Source organism: Gouania willdenowi, chromosome 12 (genome assembly GCF_900634775.1).
Source record: "Gouania willdenowi chromosome 12, fGouWil2.1, whole genome shotgun sequence".
Taxonomy (NCBI): domain Eukaryota; kingdom Metazoa; phylum Chordata; class Actinopteri; order Blenniiformes; family Gobiesocidae; genus Gouania; species Gouania willdenowi.
In genome coordinates this window covers 17,798,638-17,817,078 of record NC_041055.1, presented here as the reverse complement: position 1 = coordinate 17,817,078, position 18,441 = coordinate 17,798,638, and the positions used below count along the sequence as shown (strand labels likewise).

Genomic DNA, 18,441 nt, shown 5'->3' with positions numbered 1-18,441 from the left:
ATTACGACTATACTAACTCGCAATTATGACTTGCCGTGGTGATTTTTATTTATTTTTCAAATGGCAGAAACAGGCTTCCATACAACACCCATGCTGACCTGTGAAGTGTTATCGTTTACACTTTTCCATTAGAGCTGAGGCTGAACTCTGACTAATCACGTATCAAAGTGGCTTTACTGGTCAAAGCTCCCAGATAAACATATGATTTTAAGCCCAACAGATCCACACTCTGTAAACCCTGTGCTTATTTAGGGGTCAAAACAAACATTTATGAAAGTGGTTGGGAATTTATTGAGTAGTGATCAAACCATGTAATATAATTAATAAAAATGGATGGAAATATTATTCGGACACTCCGTTTAGCTACCAATGATGCCACTAGATATATGTTGTAGGACCTTTTTTTTGTGTCTAGCACCAAGATCTAAAGACCAAGAGAATCACTTATGTACATTAAATTTTAGTTGCGGCTATCCGTACGGTTGCCGTATCAATATACCGACATTCTATCCATACGCAGCGCCCCTCCTTGGCCAGTTTAGGTCACATGACTAAAACTAACCCTAAGACACTACATACGTGTACTTCGGTAAACGTACAAATAGCCCTAAAAATTGTTGCGATATAGGGTTATACCTAACCCTAAGACGCTACGTACGTGTACTTCGGTAAACGTACCAAAGCCTTAAAAATTGTTGAGATATAGGGTTATACCAAACCCTAACCCTAAGAAGCTACGTATGTGTACTTCGGTAAACGTACCAAAGCCTTAAAAATTGTTGCGATATAGGGTTATAACCTAACCCTAACCCTAAGACGCTACGTGCGTGTACCTCGGTAACCGTACAAATAGCACCGGGGGTTGTAAGTACGACAACCGTACAAATAGACACTTTAAGTTTTTAATTGGAAAAGTGTAGCCTACGTGGAAAAAATCTGAAAATGTGCTGTAGTCAAAAGTGAATGGTGGCATTTGTAAAACAGTACAACTTGAGCAGAACTTGAGGCCCAACTGTCTGTCTTAGCAGAGGTTGTAGTTAGAAAGTGGCTAATTAGCAATGACAGTGTAGTTATAGTTACTAAAAAATACTGTTGCTATTATTTAAAACAAAACAAAAAAAAGTAAATTTTGTATATTACACATTTCACTGTCCACACAAGGATGAGAGCAAGGCCACAAGTTGGACCTGTTATATTTGGCCTTTCTTTAGCTAAAACACAGTCGCACAGACAACCAGGAAGTAGAAGTCTCAGCCCACAGGTGTATGCTGGTTAGTTGATTAATGACTGAATTGAGATGTGGGGAACTTGATGTGTCCCTAAAACCATTTTAGTTGAGTTTTTCTCCAAAGAGACCACAGCCGTTAGCCTAAACCAGTGACGGCCAAACCCATAACCCACCAGAGCATTCCTTTCTTCCCACGGGAGGGTTTTGTTTGTATTTTCAGACCTCATAGTTTTAAAAAATACCACATAAACAAATCATGATGTAAATCACCATAAAGTGCATTTCCAGATATTTAATTCTCTCCTAAATTAAAAAAAATAAATAAAAATTGACACTCCCTAATACGTACAAGAAATTTGTAATTTCTCTCTGCCTATAGTTACATGTTTTCTGTCATTTTTAATGTATTGTTTAATTGTTTGCTAGATCTCCTTTTTCTAAACCTCATTTCCAATGTCATGGTCTGAGTTTACCTTGCACTGAGATTGAGCATGCCCACTAGTTCCGCCATGCCGAGATTGAAAATTCAATTTCAAAGCAATGTGTTTGTATAAAAAAAACAAGTTTTATAATTTATTCTATGCAGTTTTTTATTATCACATGTATTGTTTGTATATACTGTATATAAATGTATCTTATGCAGTTTTTTATTATTACATGTATTATGTTTTTACAAAAAAAAAAATGTTTTAGAATTTATTCTATGCCGATTTTACAATGATAAGCTGCTGTATTCATATAAATCTGATCATGACAATCAAATTTATTTTTTTTATCATTGGTCGACTGATGTGATGTTTTATAACATTTTTTGTAAAAAATCAGTACAGTAATCTCTGTGCATGGCTAATCCAGCACGGGTACATCTCACTACGTAGCAGTCACAGGCTAAGATTGTAAGAGAATCACAGTACGAGTTAAACTTGGACCGTGACACCGGCAAATAAATCTTCAACTAACATCAAAGATTTCTTTAAATAAACGGATAACTTCAAAGGAATTATAAAGTATGTGATCATGGAGTTAGTAATATAAGTGTCACACTTTTACACCAAAAATATTCTGAGTGAATAACACATTTTTTTAATACAAAATTCCAAACTTGAGTATAAGACACCACCTCCCCCCCCCAACAAACAAACAAAATCATCTGCTCCAGCCCTACTCCAGATTAAACTGGGTCATGTGCAGCCCTCATATTAAAATGTGTTCAACACCCCTGGTCTAAATGATTTAAACACAAAGTGCTTCATCAAATAATAATAAAAAAAAAAAGAATACATGAATGACTTATAATCAAAAGTCATAGAGAAGTCAAAGAGAAGAAAAACATTAAAATGTATATCTTTTTCAAAAAAATGTTTTAAAATTAATATCTTAGGAAAATACCAGAGTGTAGAGTTGAGAGGAAATATAGATGCATTCACACACTAATTAAAGCCAACAACTATGTAACAAATTGTCAAGGAGAACCTTGCCAAAAGAGGTGGCTATTAATCTTGAATTGGTCCATTTTATGTGTAGAAATAATGCTAAAGAAAGATTTTAAAAACAGACAGAACTGAAGGACAATATTTCATTATCCTGTGAAGTGAAAGGTGGAAACATTTGAATAACTATTCATGTTGTGTTGCTGTGTTTCTAATGTCCTCTCATACTGCTGCTGAAAAGACGATGGGAGCCTCTGGGAGTTTTCATCCAAGGATGTGTTTGAGTACGAGTCGTTCTTTGGCGAGTCCTTCCATAACCGTCAACCAAACAACATCAGCAACACGATGCAGGCAGAGTTCACTATTATTAAGGGCACTGTTGGAAAACAACAGGATAAATGTCACTGGAAAAAATTAACTGAACACACAATATTTATTAGTTTAACGTTAAAGTAGAGTAGAATGCACTGATACGATTAAATCTAATAGATCACCCCAGTAATAGATTTCTCACATAAGGTCAGGATAACGATATCAGCAAAACACAACACAAGTATGGGATTATATAGCCTCCATCTAAAACATCAGATACAAAAAGCCCATTCCAATATGTATTTTTTTTAGATTTATTGTGGTTATTCTATTATTATTTGTTTCATTCAATTATATAATATTCCTATGTTAATGATCATAATGTGGTGGTAAATCTCTCCTGTCCTGTCCTGTGTTGACTTTACTGTTGTCTGTGGCCCTGATGTATGTGCTTCTAATTATAATGTATTGTATGGTTTTAATGGTACCAACAGCCATATTTTTTTTCTCCTGAAAACAATGATATACAATATAAATCTTGATCATTTTATTTCAAATGAAATCTGACCAGAAAAACAACTCTGGTGAAGCAAAATGTCACACAGACTCCTATAAGGGACCGCATGTGTGAGTGAGTTCTGTAGTGTGGTTAGGATGCACTCAGCAATCCATCTAATTGCTGTTCTGGCAATAGAATACAAAATAAGCTATATATATATATATATATATATATATATATATGCTCCACACCCCAGCCCATATATATATATATGCGATAATGTCATTTTCTATATCACCAAAATAAAAAAAAAATTGTAAAAATTGTGATGTCCCGATACAACTTTTTCCCTTCCGATACGATGCCGATATTGCAGCCTTGAGTATTGTCCGATACCAATATGATATCAGCACGAATCATACATACTTTTATTACTTATTTTGTAGTGTAAAATGTTAAAAACAGAGAACAATAGTCAGGAACAGTAGGTATGATAAAAACTGACCCATTTAATATTAACCAATTGGTTACATACATTTAAACCTTCAACATAATATATATATATATATATATATATATGCAGTCCGATAAAATCCGATATCCGTTTTCTCGGACCAATATCAATATCAGATCGGGACACCCCAAATTAAAGTATGTATGATTTGTGCTGATATTATATCGGATCGATATCGGGCAATACTCAAGAAGTTCTCACCTCTCATAACAGTCCGGACTGAACGGATGAGGTTGAGGATCTGAGCTTTGACTCCAGGATCATCTCCAAACCCACCAACTCCCTGCTCCACACCCCAGCCCACTGTAAACACACACACACAGAGAGAGAGAGAGAGAGAGAGAGAGAGAGAGAGAACAAACCTGTTATTTAGAAGAAAAAAGGAAAAATACTCGCAATAGGACATGAACCTTGTCAGCTTTCTCTTTAAGCAACAATATATTCAATTTGTATTATCTATGACCAAGTTTTTTGCTGTTAAAACTGCTGAAAAGATGCTAATTTCACCGAGCTGAAAGCTAACGGAGCTAGCTAGCTAGCCGCTGTTAGCTTGGTGTGTGTACGCTTTATGTGCTACTTTGAAATAAAAGTGAAAGTCTTACGTTTGCTGAGAAACCTCTCCTCATGTAGCACAGCTAAGGCGTTGGTGCAGAGAACAGCGGTCTGAATGAGAGCATACAGAGTCAGCGCCATGCTGGCAGCTCCGACAACACTACCGGAAAGTGGCTGCAAATGTCGTGAAATAGTACAGTAAAAGTCCAGCAGGCAAAAGGTGTATATAATAATAATAATAATAATAATAATAATAATAATAATAATAATAATAATAATAATAATAATAATAATAATAACAACTAGAACTGCAAGCAGTTATTAAATGGGGCCAAGCCTTCCCGTGCGACTCTGCCCCTAGGTTTCGAGGAGCCCGTGGAAGTACGTCACTAAGCATAACTAACTAAGCACGTTAGCATTTATTTTGACCGAAGTATGCGCCAGTTCGCATTTTTATCACTAGCTAGAAAACTTTACTCATTAATAATTTGCACATAATTTACCCGGACAAACTCATTTAGTTCACTGTATATCACGTCCAACTGAAGACTCTACGTGCCAAGTTTCACGCTGATTGGACAAAACCCCAAAGAGGATTTCGAAAAAGTTAGTTTTCCAATTACCTGGGCCTGGCCTAGCCCAGGTGATTCAGTGCTATTCAAGGAATCTGTGGATATGAAGGTTTTAAATTTGCAAAAAAAGGTGTGGGAGTTATTAGCCAAAACGCGTTGATCTTTGTTATAGCGCCACCTGCTGGCGGATTTAGGTGAATTTTTGCATCCAAGGTCCTCTGGGGGTTTTGGACCCAACCACCAAAGGGCACCGCCCTACCTTGCACGGTTTATTCTGCAGCACCACTTTGACCAACGAAACTATAAAAGTTAACAATTATAATAATAATAATCGGAACGATTACAATAGGGTTCCTAGCACCGCTGGTCCTAGGAACCGCGTATGCTTACATACGCGGTTCCCTGGCCCCGCGGGCTTGGCCTCCTGAAAATAGTATAAATCCTTACGATTACAATAGGGTTTGCGGTTCCCTGTCCCCACGGGCTTGGCCCCCTAACAAAGCTGATTGAATAAAAAATGTACTGAGTAATAAGGACATCAGTAGAAATGTAAAATTATCCCCTAAAAAGAATACTCAAGTAAAGTACATTTACTTGAAAAATACTAGTCAGGTACAAAATTTAAGTACATTAACTTAATTTGTTCACACTGTATGTATACATGTACAATATAGGAAACACTTTGTTGACGTTACTTGAAAGTGAACGTTGCCGTGGCAGCAATATATAAGAGAACCAAACAAAACTGAATATTCAGTTGCTTCTCTCACTGCAAGTGGTTAAGTAGCAAAAGCTCTCTGAGTGTCTTTGTATCAAAAAGTAAAACAAGCATTTTTTGTGAAGTTTGAAAGGTTAAATAGTAAAGACCTGAGTGAGGAATGGCTGCTACAGGTAAGACAGTATTTACAGACAAAATATGATGACTAATTTTAATCTGCCAAGATAAAAGAACACTTTAGTCATTGAAGGAATCACTAGATTTTCTTTCAAAGAAAAATAAAATAAATAAAAGTATGGATTATCCTTAGAAAATACATTAACTGTGGTTATAATATTGAGAAAATATTTTCCTTCAAAAACAAGTTTAATATCTTGTGTTGATGATACTGTTTGAAGCAGTTTGAGAGCTTTCAGAGCCAAAGGTGTGTACAGGCCTGCTATTTTTATTTTAATCCAAACTTTAGGAGTGACAGAACAAGATGTGATTTCCATAGTTTTAGTGTTGAAATACTGAACGCAATGATGAGTGTGACAAACTAAATGTATCATAGAATCTACTGAAACTATTTATCAGAAATTAAGCAATTGCAAAAAACTAAGCTGACAGGGGATAAAAAGTACTGAGTAATAATAAGGGCATCAATAGAAATGTAGTGTAAAAAATATCTCAAAAAAATATACTCAAGTAAAGTACATTTACTTGAAAATACTAGTCAGGTACAAAATTTAAGTACATTAACTTAATTTGTTCACACTGTATGTATACATGTACAATATAGGAAACACTTTGTTGACGTTACTTGAAAGTGAACGTTGCCATGGCAGCAATATATAAGAGAACCAAACAAAACTGAATCTTCAGTTGCTTCTCTCACTGCAAGTGGTTAAGTAGCAAAAGCTCTTTGATTGTCTTTGTATCAAAAAGTAAAACAAGCATTTTTTGTGAAGTTTGAAAGGTTAAATAGTAAAGACCTGAGTGAGGAATGGCTGCTACAGGTAAGACAGTATTTACAGACAAAATATGATGATTAATTTTAATCTGCCAAGATAAAAGAACACTTTAGTCATTGAAGGAATCACTAGATTTTCTTTCAAAAAAAATAAAATAAATAAAAGTATGGATTATCCTTAGAAAATACATTAACTGTGGTTATAATATTGAGAAAATATTTTCCTTCAAAAACAAGTTTAATATCTTGTGTTGATGATACTGTTTGAAGCAGTTTGAGAGCTTTCAGAGCCAAAGGTGTGTACAGGCCTACTATTTTTATTTTAATCCAAACTTTAGGAGTGACAGAACAAGATGTGATTTCCATGGTTTTAGTGTTGAAATACTGAACACAATGATGAGTGTGACAGACTAAATGTATCATAGAATCTACTGAAACTATTTATCAGAAATTAAGCAATTGCAAAAAACTAAGCTGACAGGAGAGAAAAAGTACTGAGTAATAATAAGGGCATCAATAGAAATGTAGTGTAAAAAATATCTCAAAAAAATATACTGAAGTAAAGTACATATACTTGAAAATATTAGTTAAGTACAGTATTTAAGTACATTAACTAACTTTGTTCACACTGTATGTATACATGTACAATACAGGAAACAGTTTGTTGACATAACTTGAAAGTTGAATGGTTGCCGTGGCAGCAAGTTGAAAGAGAACCAAACAATTTTAGATGTCAGTTGCTTCTCTCACTGCAAGTGGTTAAGTAGCAAAAGCTCTCTGAGTATCTTTGTATTAACAGGTAAAACAAGCATTTTTTGTGAAGTTTGAAAGGTTAAATAGTAAAGACCTGAGTGAGGAATGGCTGCTACAGGTAAGACAGTATTTACAGACAAATTATGAGGATGAATTTTAATCTGCTAAGATAAAAGAAAACTGTAGTCATTGAAAGAATCCTTAGATTTCCTAGATCTTTAGAAAGTACTTTTACTTTATTTTTGATATATTTGAAAATATTTTTTCCTCAAATTATTAGTGTCAAGAGATTAAAAAAAAAAAAAAAAAAAAAAAAAAATGAGTGTTTAACTAATTGTGCTTTGTAATTATTCATTTAATGTCTTTTTTAATCTCACCTAAAATTATCTGAGAAAAGCCCTCAACTTCAGGTATTTTCATTTAAATTAACAACATTATTGTGGTTATTGTAGCTATTTACTGTAATTCATCTGTATTTGAGACTATAATCCCAACGGCTGCTGCTACCTTTAGTTCAGACCGTCAGGGGAGAATATTGCTGTGTAATTTTGTCAATTTTCAAAGAATAAAAAAATAGAAATGAAATAAAACATCAGGTACAAATGAAGTGCTAAAAGTTAACGCATCAAAAACAGAAACCAAACTTTTCTGAGCAAATACATCATTGAACACAGTCCGTGTAATTACACAGAACTTGTTGCTTTTTCTCTCCTTCAGATAATAACATTTATCCAGTGAGTTTTGTTCATTTGTCAGTCGTAGACTTATTCATTTTGGCTCTGAACCCTGTCATCCTGTCCAGTGTGTACAGACAACTCAGCGTGTTAGCATGTAGCAGCTAGCACTGTGCGAGTGTCCGTGCTAGCCGCTACATGTTAGCATTGAGGTGGTACAAGAGGCTGCAAAAGGTCCAGTGATCAGCAAACTCTCTTTCTTGCACAATTTGAAAACAACTTGGCTTTTGTTTTCCATCTGGTCTTTTTACAAGCCAAAATTATCACCAAAGAAGCACACCTGTGTCCCGTCTTGTATTGTAGTCTGTGCATCAGTATTATGGGTATACCGAGAACACTTTAAATAACAAAGGTTCCGCTCTGGTCGGAGAGCAAAAAAAGTGATTAACGGCGTTATTTTTCTGTAATTATTTAATCAATCGCATTTAACGCGTTTAATTCCCATCCCTACATGTAATACATAAAAAAAGGTGTTTGACCTTAATGTTCACAGAATGAATGTGATATATCAGGAGGAGCTCCATGTATTAATACTTAATACTTTTTTTTATAATTATTATTGTTAAAACTTACTGGATTTGCAAGTTTTTTTGTTTTTTTTTAGGGAACAGTTTGTTGACATTACTTGAAAGTTGAATGGTTGCCGTGGCAGCAAGATGAAAGAGAACCAAACAAATTTAGAATGTCAGTTGCTTCTCTGACTACTAGTGGTTAAGTAGCAAAAGCTCTCTGAGTATCTTTGTATTAACAAGTAAAACAAGCATTTTTTGTGAAGTTTGAAAGGTTAAATAGTAAAGACCTGAGTGAGGAATGGCTACTACAGGTAAGACAGTATTTACAGACAAAATATGATGATTAATTTTAATCTGCCAAGATAAAAGAACACTTTAGTCATTGAAGGAATCACTAGATTTTCTTTCAAAAAAAAAAATAAAATAAATAAAAGTATGGATTATCCTTAGAAAATACATTAACTGTGGTCATAATATTGAGAAAATATTTTCCTTCAAAAACAAGTTTAATATCTTGTGTTGATGATACTGTTTGAAGCAGTTTGAGAGCTTTCAGAGCCAAAGGTGTGTACAGGCCTGCTATTTTTATTTTAATCCAAACTTTAGGAGTGACAGAACAAGATGTGATTTCCATGGTTTTAGTGTTGAAATACTGAACGCAATGATGAGTGTGACAAACTAAATGTATCATAGAATCTACTGAAACTATTTATCAGAAATTAAGCAATTGCAACAAACTAAGCTGACAGGAGAGAAAAAGTACTGAGTAATAATAAGGGCATCAATAGAAATGTAGTGTAAAAAATATCTCAAAAAAATATACTCAAGTAAAGTACATATACTTGAAAATATTAGTTAAGTACAGTATTTAAGTACATTAACTTACTTTGTTCACACTGTATGTATACATGTACAAAACAGGAAACAGTTTGTTGACAAAACTTGAAAGTTGAATGGTTGCCGTGGCAGCAAGATGAAAGAGAACCAAACAATTTTAGAATGTCAGTTGCTTCTCTCACTGCAAGTGGTTAAGTAGCAAAAGCTCTCTGAGTATCTTTGTATTAACAGGTAAAACAAGCATTTTTTGTGAAGTTTGAAAGGTTAAATAGTAAAGACCTGAGTGAGGAATGGCTACTACAGGTAAGACAGTATTTATAGACAAATTATGAGGATGAATTTTAATCTGCTAAAATTAAAGAAAACTGTAGTCAATGAAAGAATCCTAAGATTTCCTAGATCTTTAGAAAGTACTTTTACTCTGGTTTTGAGATATTTGAAAATATTTTTTCCTCAAATTATTAGTGTCAAGAGATTAAAAAAAAAAAAAAAAAAAAAAACGAGTGTTTAACTATTTGTGCTTTGTAATTATTCATTTAATGTCTTTTTTAATCTCACCTAAAATTATCTGAGAAAAGCCCTCAACTTCAGGTATTTTCATTTAAATTAACAACATTATTGTGGTTATTGTAGCTATTTACTGTAATTCATCTGTATTTGAGACTATAATCCCAACGGCTGCTGCTACCTTTAGTTCAGACCATCTGGGGAGAATATTGCTGTGTAATTTTGTCAATTTTCAAAGAATAAAAAAATAGAAATGAAATAAAACATCAGGTACATATGAAGTGCTATAAGTTAACGCATCAAAAACAGTAACCAAACTTTTCTGAGCAATAACATCATTGAACACAGTCCGTGTAATTACACAGAACTTGTTGCTTTTTCTCTCCTTCAGATAATAACATTTATCCAGTGAGTTTTGTTCATTTGTCAGTCGTAGACTTATTCATTTTGGCTCTGAACCCTGTCATCCTGTCCAGTGTGTACAGACAACTCAGCGTGTTAGCATGTAGCAGCTAGCACTGTGCGAGTGTCCGTGCTAGCCGCTACATGTTAGCATTGAGGTGGTACAAGAGGCTGCAAAAGGTCCAGTGACCAGCAAACTCTCTTTCTTGCACAATTTGAAAACAACTTGGCTTTTGTTTTCCATCTGGTCTTTTTACAAGCCAAAATTATCGCCAAAGAAGCACACCTGTGTCCCGTCTTGTATTGTAGTCTGTGCATCAGTATCATGGGTATACCGGGAACACTTTAAATAACAATGTTTCCGCTCTGTTCGGAGCGCAAAAAAAGCGATTAACGGCGTTATTTTTCTGTAATTATTTAATCAATCGCATTTAACGCGTTTAATTCCCATCCCTACATGTAATACATAAAAAAAGGTGTTTGACCTCAATGTTCACAGAATGAATGTGATATATCAGGAGGAGCTCCATGTATTAATACTTAATACTTTTTTTAGAATTATTATTGTTAAAACTTACTGGATTTGCAAGTTTTTTTGTTTTTTTTTAGGTAACAGTTTGTTGACATTACTTGAAAGTTGAATGGTTGCCGTGGCAGCAAGATGAAAGAGAACCAAACAAATTTAGAATGTCAGTTGCTTCTCTCACTGCAAGTGGTTAAGTAGCAAAAGCTCTCTGAGTATCTTTGTATTAACAAGTAAAACAAGCATTTTTTGTGAAGTTTGAAAGGTTAAATAGTAAAGACCTGAGTGAGGAATGGCTGCTACAGGTAAGACAGTATTTACAGACAAAATGAGGAGGAATTGTAATCTACTAAAATAAATAAAAAAAAACACTGTAGTCAGTGAAGGAATCACTAGATTTCCTTAAAGAATTACAGATTATCTATAGAAAATATGTTTGGAACACTTCATGGGAGCTTTCAGAGCCAAAGATGTGTGTGCATGTATTACAAAATATAAGAGTGTTTGACCTCAATATTTTTAATAACTTTTACAGCAAAAATAAAATACTCAGTGTACCAACAGAAAATTAGGATGTGCAAAACATGTAGTCAATAGAGGGACAGGACTTCACATATATAGTGGATTTGCAGGCCTGCTTTTTCTTTAAAACCAAACTACAAGTAGATACTGTTGGGTTCTTTATCATCTTGCAGTTAGACAACCATTCACTTTCAATTAACATCAATAAACTGTTTGCTATATTGTACATGCATACAATAAGTATGGACAAATGAACTTTAAGTACTTGATACTGTACCTAACTAGTTTTGAAGTATCTGTACTTTATTATTATTCTTGCTGGATATTTTTACCTTTATGTTTCTATTGATGCTCTTGTTACTCAGGACTTTTTCTTTTGGGCTTTTTTTCTAACACAAACTTTAGAAGTGACAGTACAGAGCAATTGATTGATTATTAGTGTTAAAATACTGAATACTAACCTTGTGCCCTGTCTATCCACTTTGACAGCACATCCTCTAATGATAGGCCATGCCCTCCACAGCCCCTCCACTCGGTACACAATCCTGGAGTTTATCGGAGAAGGTACCTTCGGGAAAGTTGCCAAGTGTCGTGCTCACAACAGCAGCAAATTGGTTGCAGTAAAAATCCTAAAGAGTCAGTATTTTCAAAATGTTGAGGACGAAGTAAGTGTTTGGTGCCTTCAACAGAACTTTAACTATGAATTTTTGGGGTAAAGTGATAAAGATGATCTAATTGTCCTTTTTTCCCCTCTAGCTGTCAGTGTTGAAGACCATCAGCTCTCTGAATGCTGACCACTTCAATCTGGTGACATTTTATGAGCAGTTTGAATACCTGGGCTATAAGTGCCTCGTCTTTGAGCTGTTGGACGTGGATTTGCTCAACCTGGTCCGTTCATTAAACATCAACTCCATCCGTCCTATTGCAAAGCAGGTATGAATCTTTTTATTACTTGCTGATCAATTAAGAAAGCCATGAGTTCAAACCTGAGCTTAAACAGCTCCATGAGAGGAACTCCATTCTCATCCTTTTCTCATTGTGTCCCTGCAGCTGATGGTGGCATTACAGGGACTCAAAGCTGTAAAAATAATACACAATGACATCAAGCCAGACAACATCATGATGGTCAACATTGATGACAGTTCATTTAGCGTAAAGCTAATTGATTTTGGAGTGGCTTCTCCCATTTCTGAAGCCATGACCGGGACCATAATTCAAGCAATCGGCTTCAGGTATGAGGGTGTCACCCTGAACAACTTCTGGATTTTTGTAACAAATCTGTGTTATTATAGTGTTGGTACTTAATGCTAAGATTTAGTGTTCTAAAGTGTATTTCATTATTTTTGCTTCACAGGGCCCCAGAGATTTGTCTTGGCCTTCCTTACTCGGGGGCCATTGACATGTGGGGAGTGGGCTGCACGCTGGCATTCCTCTTCCTTAATGGCAGCCTCTTTCCGGTCGAATGCGAATACCTCATGGTAGGTCGTCTTTTTATACATCATCCCTCCAATCATTTAAGTACCTACGTTCTCTTTTTCACATGTACACAGGTATAGATAGTCTTGACGACCTGCCCCTAATGTGTGTAACTGTGTTCTTTCTGCAGATGCAGAGCATGGTGGAGATCCTGGGAATGCCATCAAACCAGCAGCTCCAATTTGGCCTTTACAGCAAGAAGTTCTTCTGTCATGAGGTGGATGAATTGGGCACAAGATGGAGGCTGCTGGTAAAACATAGTTTTTATTGTTGATGAACCTTGATTGTTGCCCTAAACGTATCTTAAACCCCTTTTATTGTCATTGTGTTTCCTCAGACACCAGAAGAGTACGAGTCAAGGAACAGAACAAAAGCTGAGGAGTGGCCCGAAAATCGTCCACATTTGTCATCATTAGATGACCTGCTCTATGTAAGTGTTTTTTATGATATTTAAGTTCAAATACTTAGAGATCTCTTCTTTAAAATGTAACCTACTTTAGACATGCGTTTATAAGCTGAATTTACTCACTGTTTCTTTTTTGTTAACATGAGCAAGAGAGGTATGAACTTGTGTATTGACCTAACGCTCTATATTTTTATTAATCCAGATGACTGAATTATGGGACAATGAGACAATAGAAGACAGGAAGGTCTTCATCGAGTTCCTGAAAGAACTGTTGAATTTGGATGGTGAAGAGAGAATCTCTCCCACTGATGCTCTTCAGCATCCCTACATTACGGGGTCATACCTGAGCCAGGAGCCAGACAGCAGAGAACAGTGAGTAACTGCACTGTTTAAGCATTCGCGCACATGGAAATCAACTTGTTGTTCTTTTGAATTTTATACTAATCTTTTTAAATTTTTCCTCTAGTCAAACCGAGGCACAGGTCATTGAGTCACAATCACCCAGAGACTTGGATGCCGAGTACCCCGTTTCTCATCAAAACAACAAAGTTGGACTCATTGAGGCACATTCACCTGAAGTCTGGGATGCCGAGTACCCCATATTTAATGCAAACGGCAAATGTGGACTCATTGAGGCACATTCACCTGAAGACTGGGATGCCGAGTACCCCATATTTAATGCAAACGGCAAATGTGGACTCATTGAGGCACATTCACCTGAAGACTGGGATGCTGAGTACCCCATATTTAATGCAAACGGCAAATGTGGACTCATTGAGGCACATTTGCCTGAGGATTGGGATGCTGAGTACCCTGTTTTAAATAAAATTGTGGCTTATTAACCCAAAGATTGCAGTACTGAGTACCCTCTCTCATGCAATTGGCATAATTTAGCGACATTTTTACAATAAACATTTATGACTTACCTGCTTTGTTAATGTTTTCATAGTTTTAACCCCTTTCTCAAACATTTTTTTCTCAGCTTTTTGGGGAAGTACCTGACATTGTAGTGTGCTAAATGTTCTGCAGAGCTGCTAAAAGTCCTGGATAGAAATGAAAATGGGCTTTGTTTTTATGTCACTAGGGGTTTGGGCATTGCCCAATACATGTCGGCCTGAAAAACTAATTCCAAACACCAACATGGTAGCATGATCTCAGCTTCCTCCTATGGTTACCAGAGGTCCATGTGGCCTTTGTCCCATCTATTCACCTCATGCAATGCTTCAACAATAATGCCACTGATACAATAACAGATCATATAATTAGAATTGGTAAAACATTTGTGATGGAATAAAATCTGACAAAACATTATTGAGACTGGATCGGTTCGCAGCCGAGTGTGAAGCGGCCGGAATGAGAATCAGCACCTCCAAATCCGAGTCCATGGTTCTCGACCGGAAAAAGGTGGAGTGCCTTCTCCGGGTTGGAGATGAGGTTCTGCCCCAGGTGGAGGAGTTCAAGTACCTCAGGGTCTTGTTCACGAGTGAGGGAAGGATGGAGCGAGAGATTGACAGGCGGATTGGTGCGGCGTCTGCAGTGATGCGGAGTCTGCACCAGTTCGTCATTGTAAAGAGGGAGCTGAGCCAAAAAGCGAAGCTCTCTATTTACAGGTCGGTCTACGTTCCAACCCTCACCTATGGTCATGAACTTTGGGTCATGACCGAAAGAACAAGATCACGGGTACAAGCGGCCGAAATGAGTTTCCTCCGTAGGGTGGCTGGGCTCTCCCTTAGAGATAGGGTGAGAAGCTAAGTCATTCGGGAGGGGCTCAAAGTAGAGTCGCTGCTCCTCCGCATCGAGAAGAGCCAGATGAGGTGGCTCGGGCACCTAATTAGGATGCCCCCTGAACGCCTCCCTAGTGAGGCGTTCAGGGCACGTCCCTCCGGAAGGAGGCCCCGGGGAAGACCCAGGATACGCTGGAGAGACTATGTCTCTCGGCTGGCCTGGGAACGTCTCGGGGTCCCCCCGGAAGAGCTGGAGGAAGTGGCCGGGGAGAGGGAAGTCTGGGCCTCCCTACTGAGGATGCTGCCCCCGCAACCCGGAAACGGCTAAGCAGGAGAAGATGGATGGATTGATGGATGGAAAACATTATTGATTAATGAACAGTAGTGATAATTTTTACTCTGTCCATAATCATTTTGACAAGCTGCATTTGTTTGCACTAGACAAATGTTTTATCAAGAGCTTGATGTACTTTGCCACCATGTAGACCCCTACTTGAGTGAATGTGGACAGAAAAATAGAAATGTGGAGAACGATTAAAGACAGATTCACTCAAATTCAGCCAAACATTGGCTCATCCATCTTATTTAAGTTGTAGTGAGTTGTATTTCACAGTTTCAGGGTGATCAATATGCTGTATTACTGCGATACGTTCAATTAAGTCTTAGACTTTAAATAAATAAAATAATAAATAAAATGTGAAGAAACGAGGTTGGATGTAAAAATATCTGTGTTCAAATTAGGGGACGGATCTAGATAAGCATAATGCTTTTTTCCGTCGCCCTTTCCGGCATGTAAAAGGACAAAAAAAAAAAAAAAAAAAAAAAAAAAACAATGATGTGATTTTGCTCTGAATGTCAAATTAATTTCTGTGAATGCAACCATGTCGGAAATGAACTGAATAAATAAATAAATAAATAAAATAAATAATAAACTTTCTTTATTCAAACTTCATTCAAACTTGAACTTTACAGTACAGATAACAATGAAATGTCGTTGCATTGGCCCGTATTGCAGGATAAAAACAGCAGCAACATAACAAATTTACATAAATGTTTGGTCAACTTATTTTTCTAAAACAAAGAAGAAATAGGTTTATTACTAAAAATGCCAGTATGTTAAATTATTAGATGAATCAAACAAGTGATAATTCTGAATAAGATGTTTTCTTATTGTTGTTTTTTTCCATTATATATTACTCCTCAACAGGATAGGTACAATTCTGAGAAAAATTCCCTTGTAGGGCTAAACTGCATATGACATTACATTATTGTGTTTTTTTAAGTGTGGAGGAGTAGGGGGTACATGGTTTTATAGGTTAAATGTCTGAAGCAGTACGGGACTGGGAAAATTTTGGAAGCCACTGTCCTATGTTATATTTTGGATTTTCATGCTCAGGGTTGCGAGTTCGAGTCCCGGTTACCTGATTTTCTGTGTTGTTTTTGCTCAACTATTTTCCTATTATAGTGTTCTGTGGGTTTAGAGGTTTAAACCCGCTACCTGTTTCGTCAGTGTGTTTACTATGGTTGGGTAAAAATGCAATATAAGATAGAGGAATTATTTAATTCAGAATTTAAATCGGAATAAACCAGCCACAAATTCAGATTTAAGTTTAATTTGGAATACAATTTACATTAGGAATTAAATGTTTAAAGATGATTTAACTTTTATTCTGAATTAAAGAGGAATGAAAGCTCCCATGTAAACATCGCCAGTGACAAAAAAAATAAATAAAAAAAAAAAATAATAATAATAATAACTTGAACTGCAAGCAGTTATTAAAGGGGGCCAAGCATTCCCGTGCGACTCTGCCCCCAGGTTTCGAGGAGCCCGTGGAAGTATGTCACGAAGGATGACGGGCTCGTGGCGAGCGTCAGGACATAGGCCAACGTGCCATTTGCTGTGAACAGGTGGATATGAAGTTTTGGAAGATGTGATTTAAAGTGTGAAAGTTACAGGCCAAAATGCATTTGCACCCATTATAGCGCCACCTAGTGGTGCACTTTTTGGTATGGGTGATCTCTGTGCTCTTCTATAGTTACCCTGTAAATTTCACAGCCCTCAACATATTACTTCAGCTGAAATAAAGGTTTGTTTATTTATATGCTATGTAGTAATAAGCCACGCCCACTTTGACCAATCACGATTCACTTCGAGATGCGTTCCCAGGAGCGACCCAAGGTAATATCCACCAAATTAGGTAAAAATCAGTTTTGCCATTTAGGAGATATAAATTTCTCATAATTGCAGTGCCCCCTAGAGGCCTAAGTTATTCAAATTTGGCTCATACCCCCACAGTCTCATGGCAACCAAGAATCTCAGAATTGGTGGTGTTAGCAAATATTTTGACCAAGATATGCAACAGTTGGCGTTTTAATAGCGAGCTAGAAAAGTTTACTCGTTAATATTTTGCGCATATTTTGCCCGAACAAAATTTTTGCTGAACTGTAGATCAAGTCCAACTGAAGACTCTACGTGCCAAGTTTCACGCTGATTAGACAAAACCCCAAAGAGGAATTTGAAAAAGTAGGTTTTTGATATGTCGTGACTTACAACGAGCATTGTGCTGTGGGAGTGGGCGTGGCCTATGTCAGAAAATGCGACTCTATGTCGGGAACAAGTGGATATGAATTTTATGAAGATGTGAATTAAATTGTGAAAGTTAAAGGCAAAAAAGTTTTGAAAATTATAGCGCCACCTAGTGGTGCAAATTTTGGTGAGGGTGGTCTGTGTGGTCTTCTATATCTACTCTGTAAATTTCACTGCCCTCAACATAATAATTCAGCAGAAATAAATGTTTGTTTATTTATGTGTTATGATGTCATTAGCCACGCCCACTTTGACCAATTGCGATTAACTTTGAGATATCGCCGCAGGAGGGAACCAAGATCATACCCTCCAAATTTGGTAAAAATTGGTCTTGCCAATTAAGAGATATAAATATTCATTATTTGTAGCGCCCCCTAGTGGCCTACATCATTCAAATTTGGCGCATTTCTTCACAGTCACATGCCAACTAAGGATCTCAGATTTGGCCTTGTTAGCATTTATTTTGACCGAAGTATGCGCCAGTTCGCATTTTTATCGCTAGCTAGAAAACTTTACTCATTAATAATTTGCACATAAGTTACCCTGACAGACTCATTTAGTTCACTGTATATCACGTCCAACTGAAGACTCTACGTGCCAAGTTTCACGCTGATTGGACAAAACCCCAAAGAGGATTTCAAAAAAGTTAGTTTTCCAATGAACTGGGCCTGGCCTAGCCCA

General features: G+C 36.5%; 2 protein-coding genes across 2 annotated transcripts; one reads left to right on the top strand and one right to left on the bottom strand.

Annotated features, from left to right (window-relative positions):
• Nucleotides 1-2,291: 2,291 nt before the first annotated feature.
• On the bottom strand, nucleotides 2,292-4,740 carry ier3ip1 (immediate early response 3 interacting protein 1). Its single transcript, XM_028463048.1, has 3 exons — nucleotides 4,586-4,740; nucleotides 4,185-4,286; nucleotides 2,292-3,034 (listed from the first exon to the last, which is right to left on the bottom strand). The coding sequence occupies exons 1-3, from the start codon at nucleotides 4,674-4,676 to the stop codon at nucleotides 2,979-2,981; spliced, it is 249 nt and encodes an 82-aa protein (XP_028318849.1). The 5' UTR covers nucleotides 4,677-4,740; the 3' UTR covers nucleotides 2,292-2,978.
• Nucleotides 4,741-11,337: 6,597 nt separating this feature from the next.
• LOC114473720 (homeodomain-interacting protein kinase 3-like) lies at nucleotides 11,338-14,291 on the top strand. The gene is made up of 9 exons (XM_028463489.1): nucleotides 11,338-11,350; nucleotides 12,057-12,232; nucleotides 12,324-12,500; nucleotides 12,618-12,799; nucleotides 12,922-13,045; nucleotides 13,174-13,293; nucleotides 13,381-13,473; nucleotides 13,652-13,821; nucleotides 13,916-14,291. Exons 1-9 carry the CDS (start codon nucleotides 11,338-11,340, stop codon nucleotides 14,289-14,291), a joined length of 1,431 nt encoding a protein of 476 aa, XP_028319290.1.
• Nucleotides 14,292-18,441: the final 4,150 nt, after the last annotated feature.

Excerpts from the sequence above, each read along its gene's own strand:
- ier3ip1 (XM_028463048.1), bottom strand. The coding sequence starts at position 4,676 with ATGGCGCTGACTCTGTATGCTCTCATTCAGACCGCTGTTCTCTGCACC. Across the intron at positions 4,287-4,585 it reads GGAGAGGTTTCTCAGCAAAC|TGGGCTGGGGTGTGGAGCAG; the intron begins GTAAGACTTTCA and ends GTGTGTTTACAG. Across the intron at positions 3,035-4,184 it reads AGTCCGGACTGTTATGAGAG|TGCCCTTAATAATAGTGAAC; the intron begins GTGAGAACTTCT and ends GTTTTCCAACAG.
- LOC114473720 (XM_028463489.1), top strand. Across the intron at positions 12,501-12,617 it reads TCCGTCCTATTGCAAAGCAG|CTGATGGTGGCATTACAGGG; the intron begins GTATGAATCTTT and ends GTGTCCCTGCAG. Across the intron at positions 13,822-13,915 it reads GAGCCAGACAGCAGAGAACA|TCAAACCGAGGCACAGGTCA; the intron begins GTGAGTAACTGC and ends TTTTTCCTCTAG.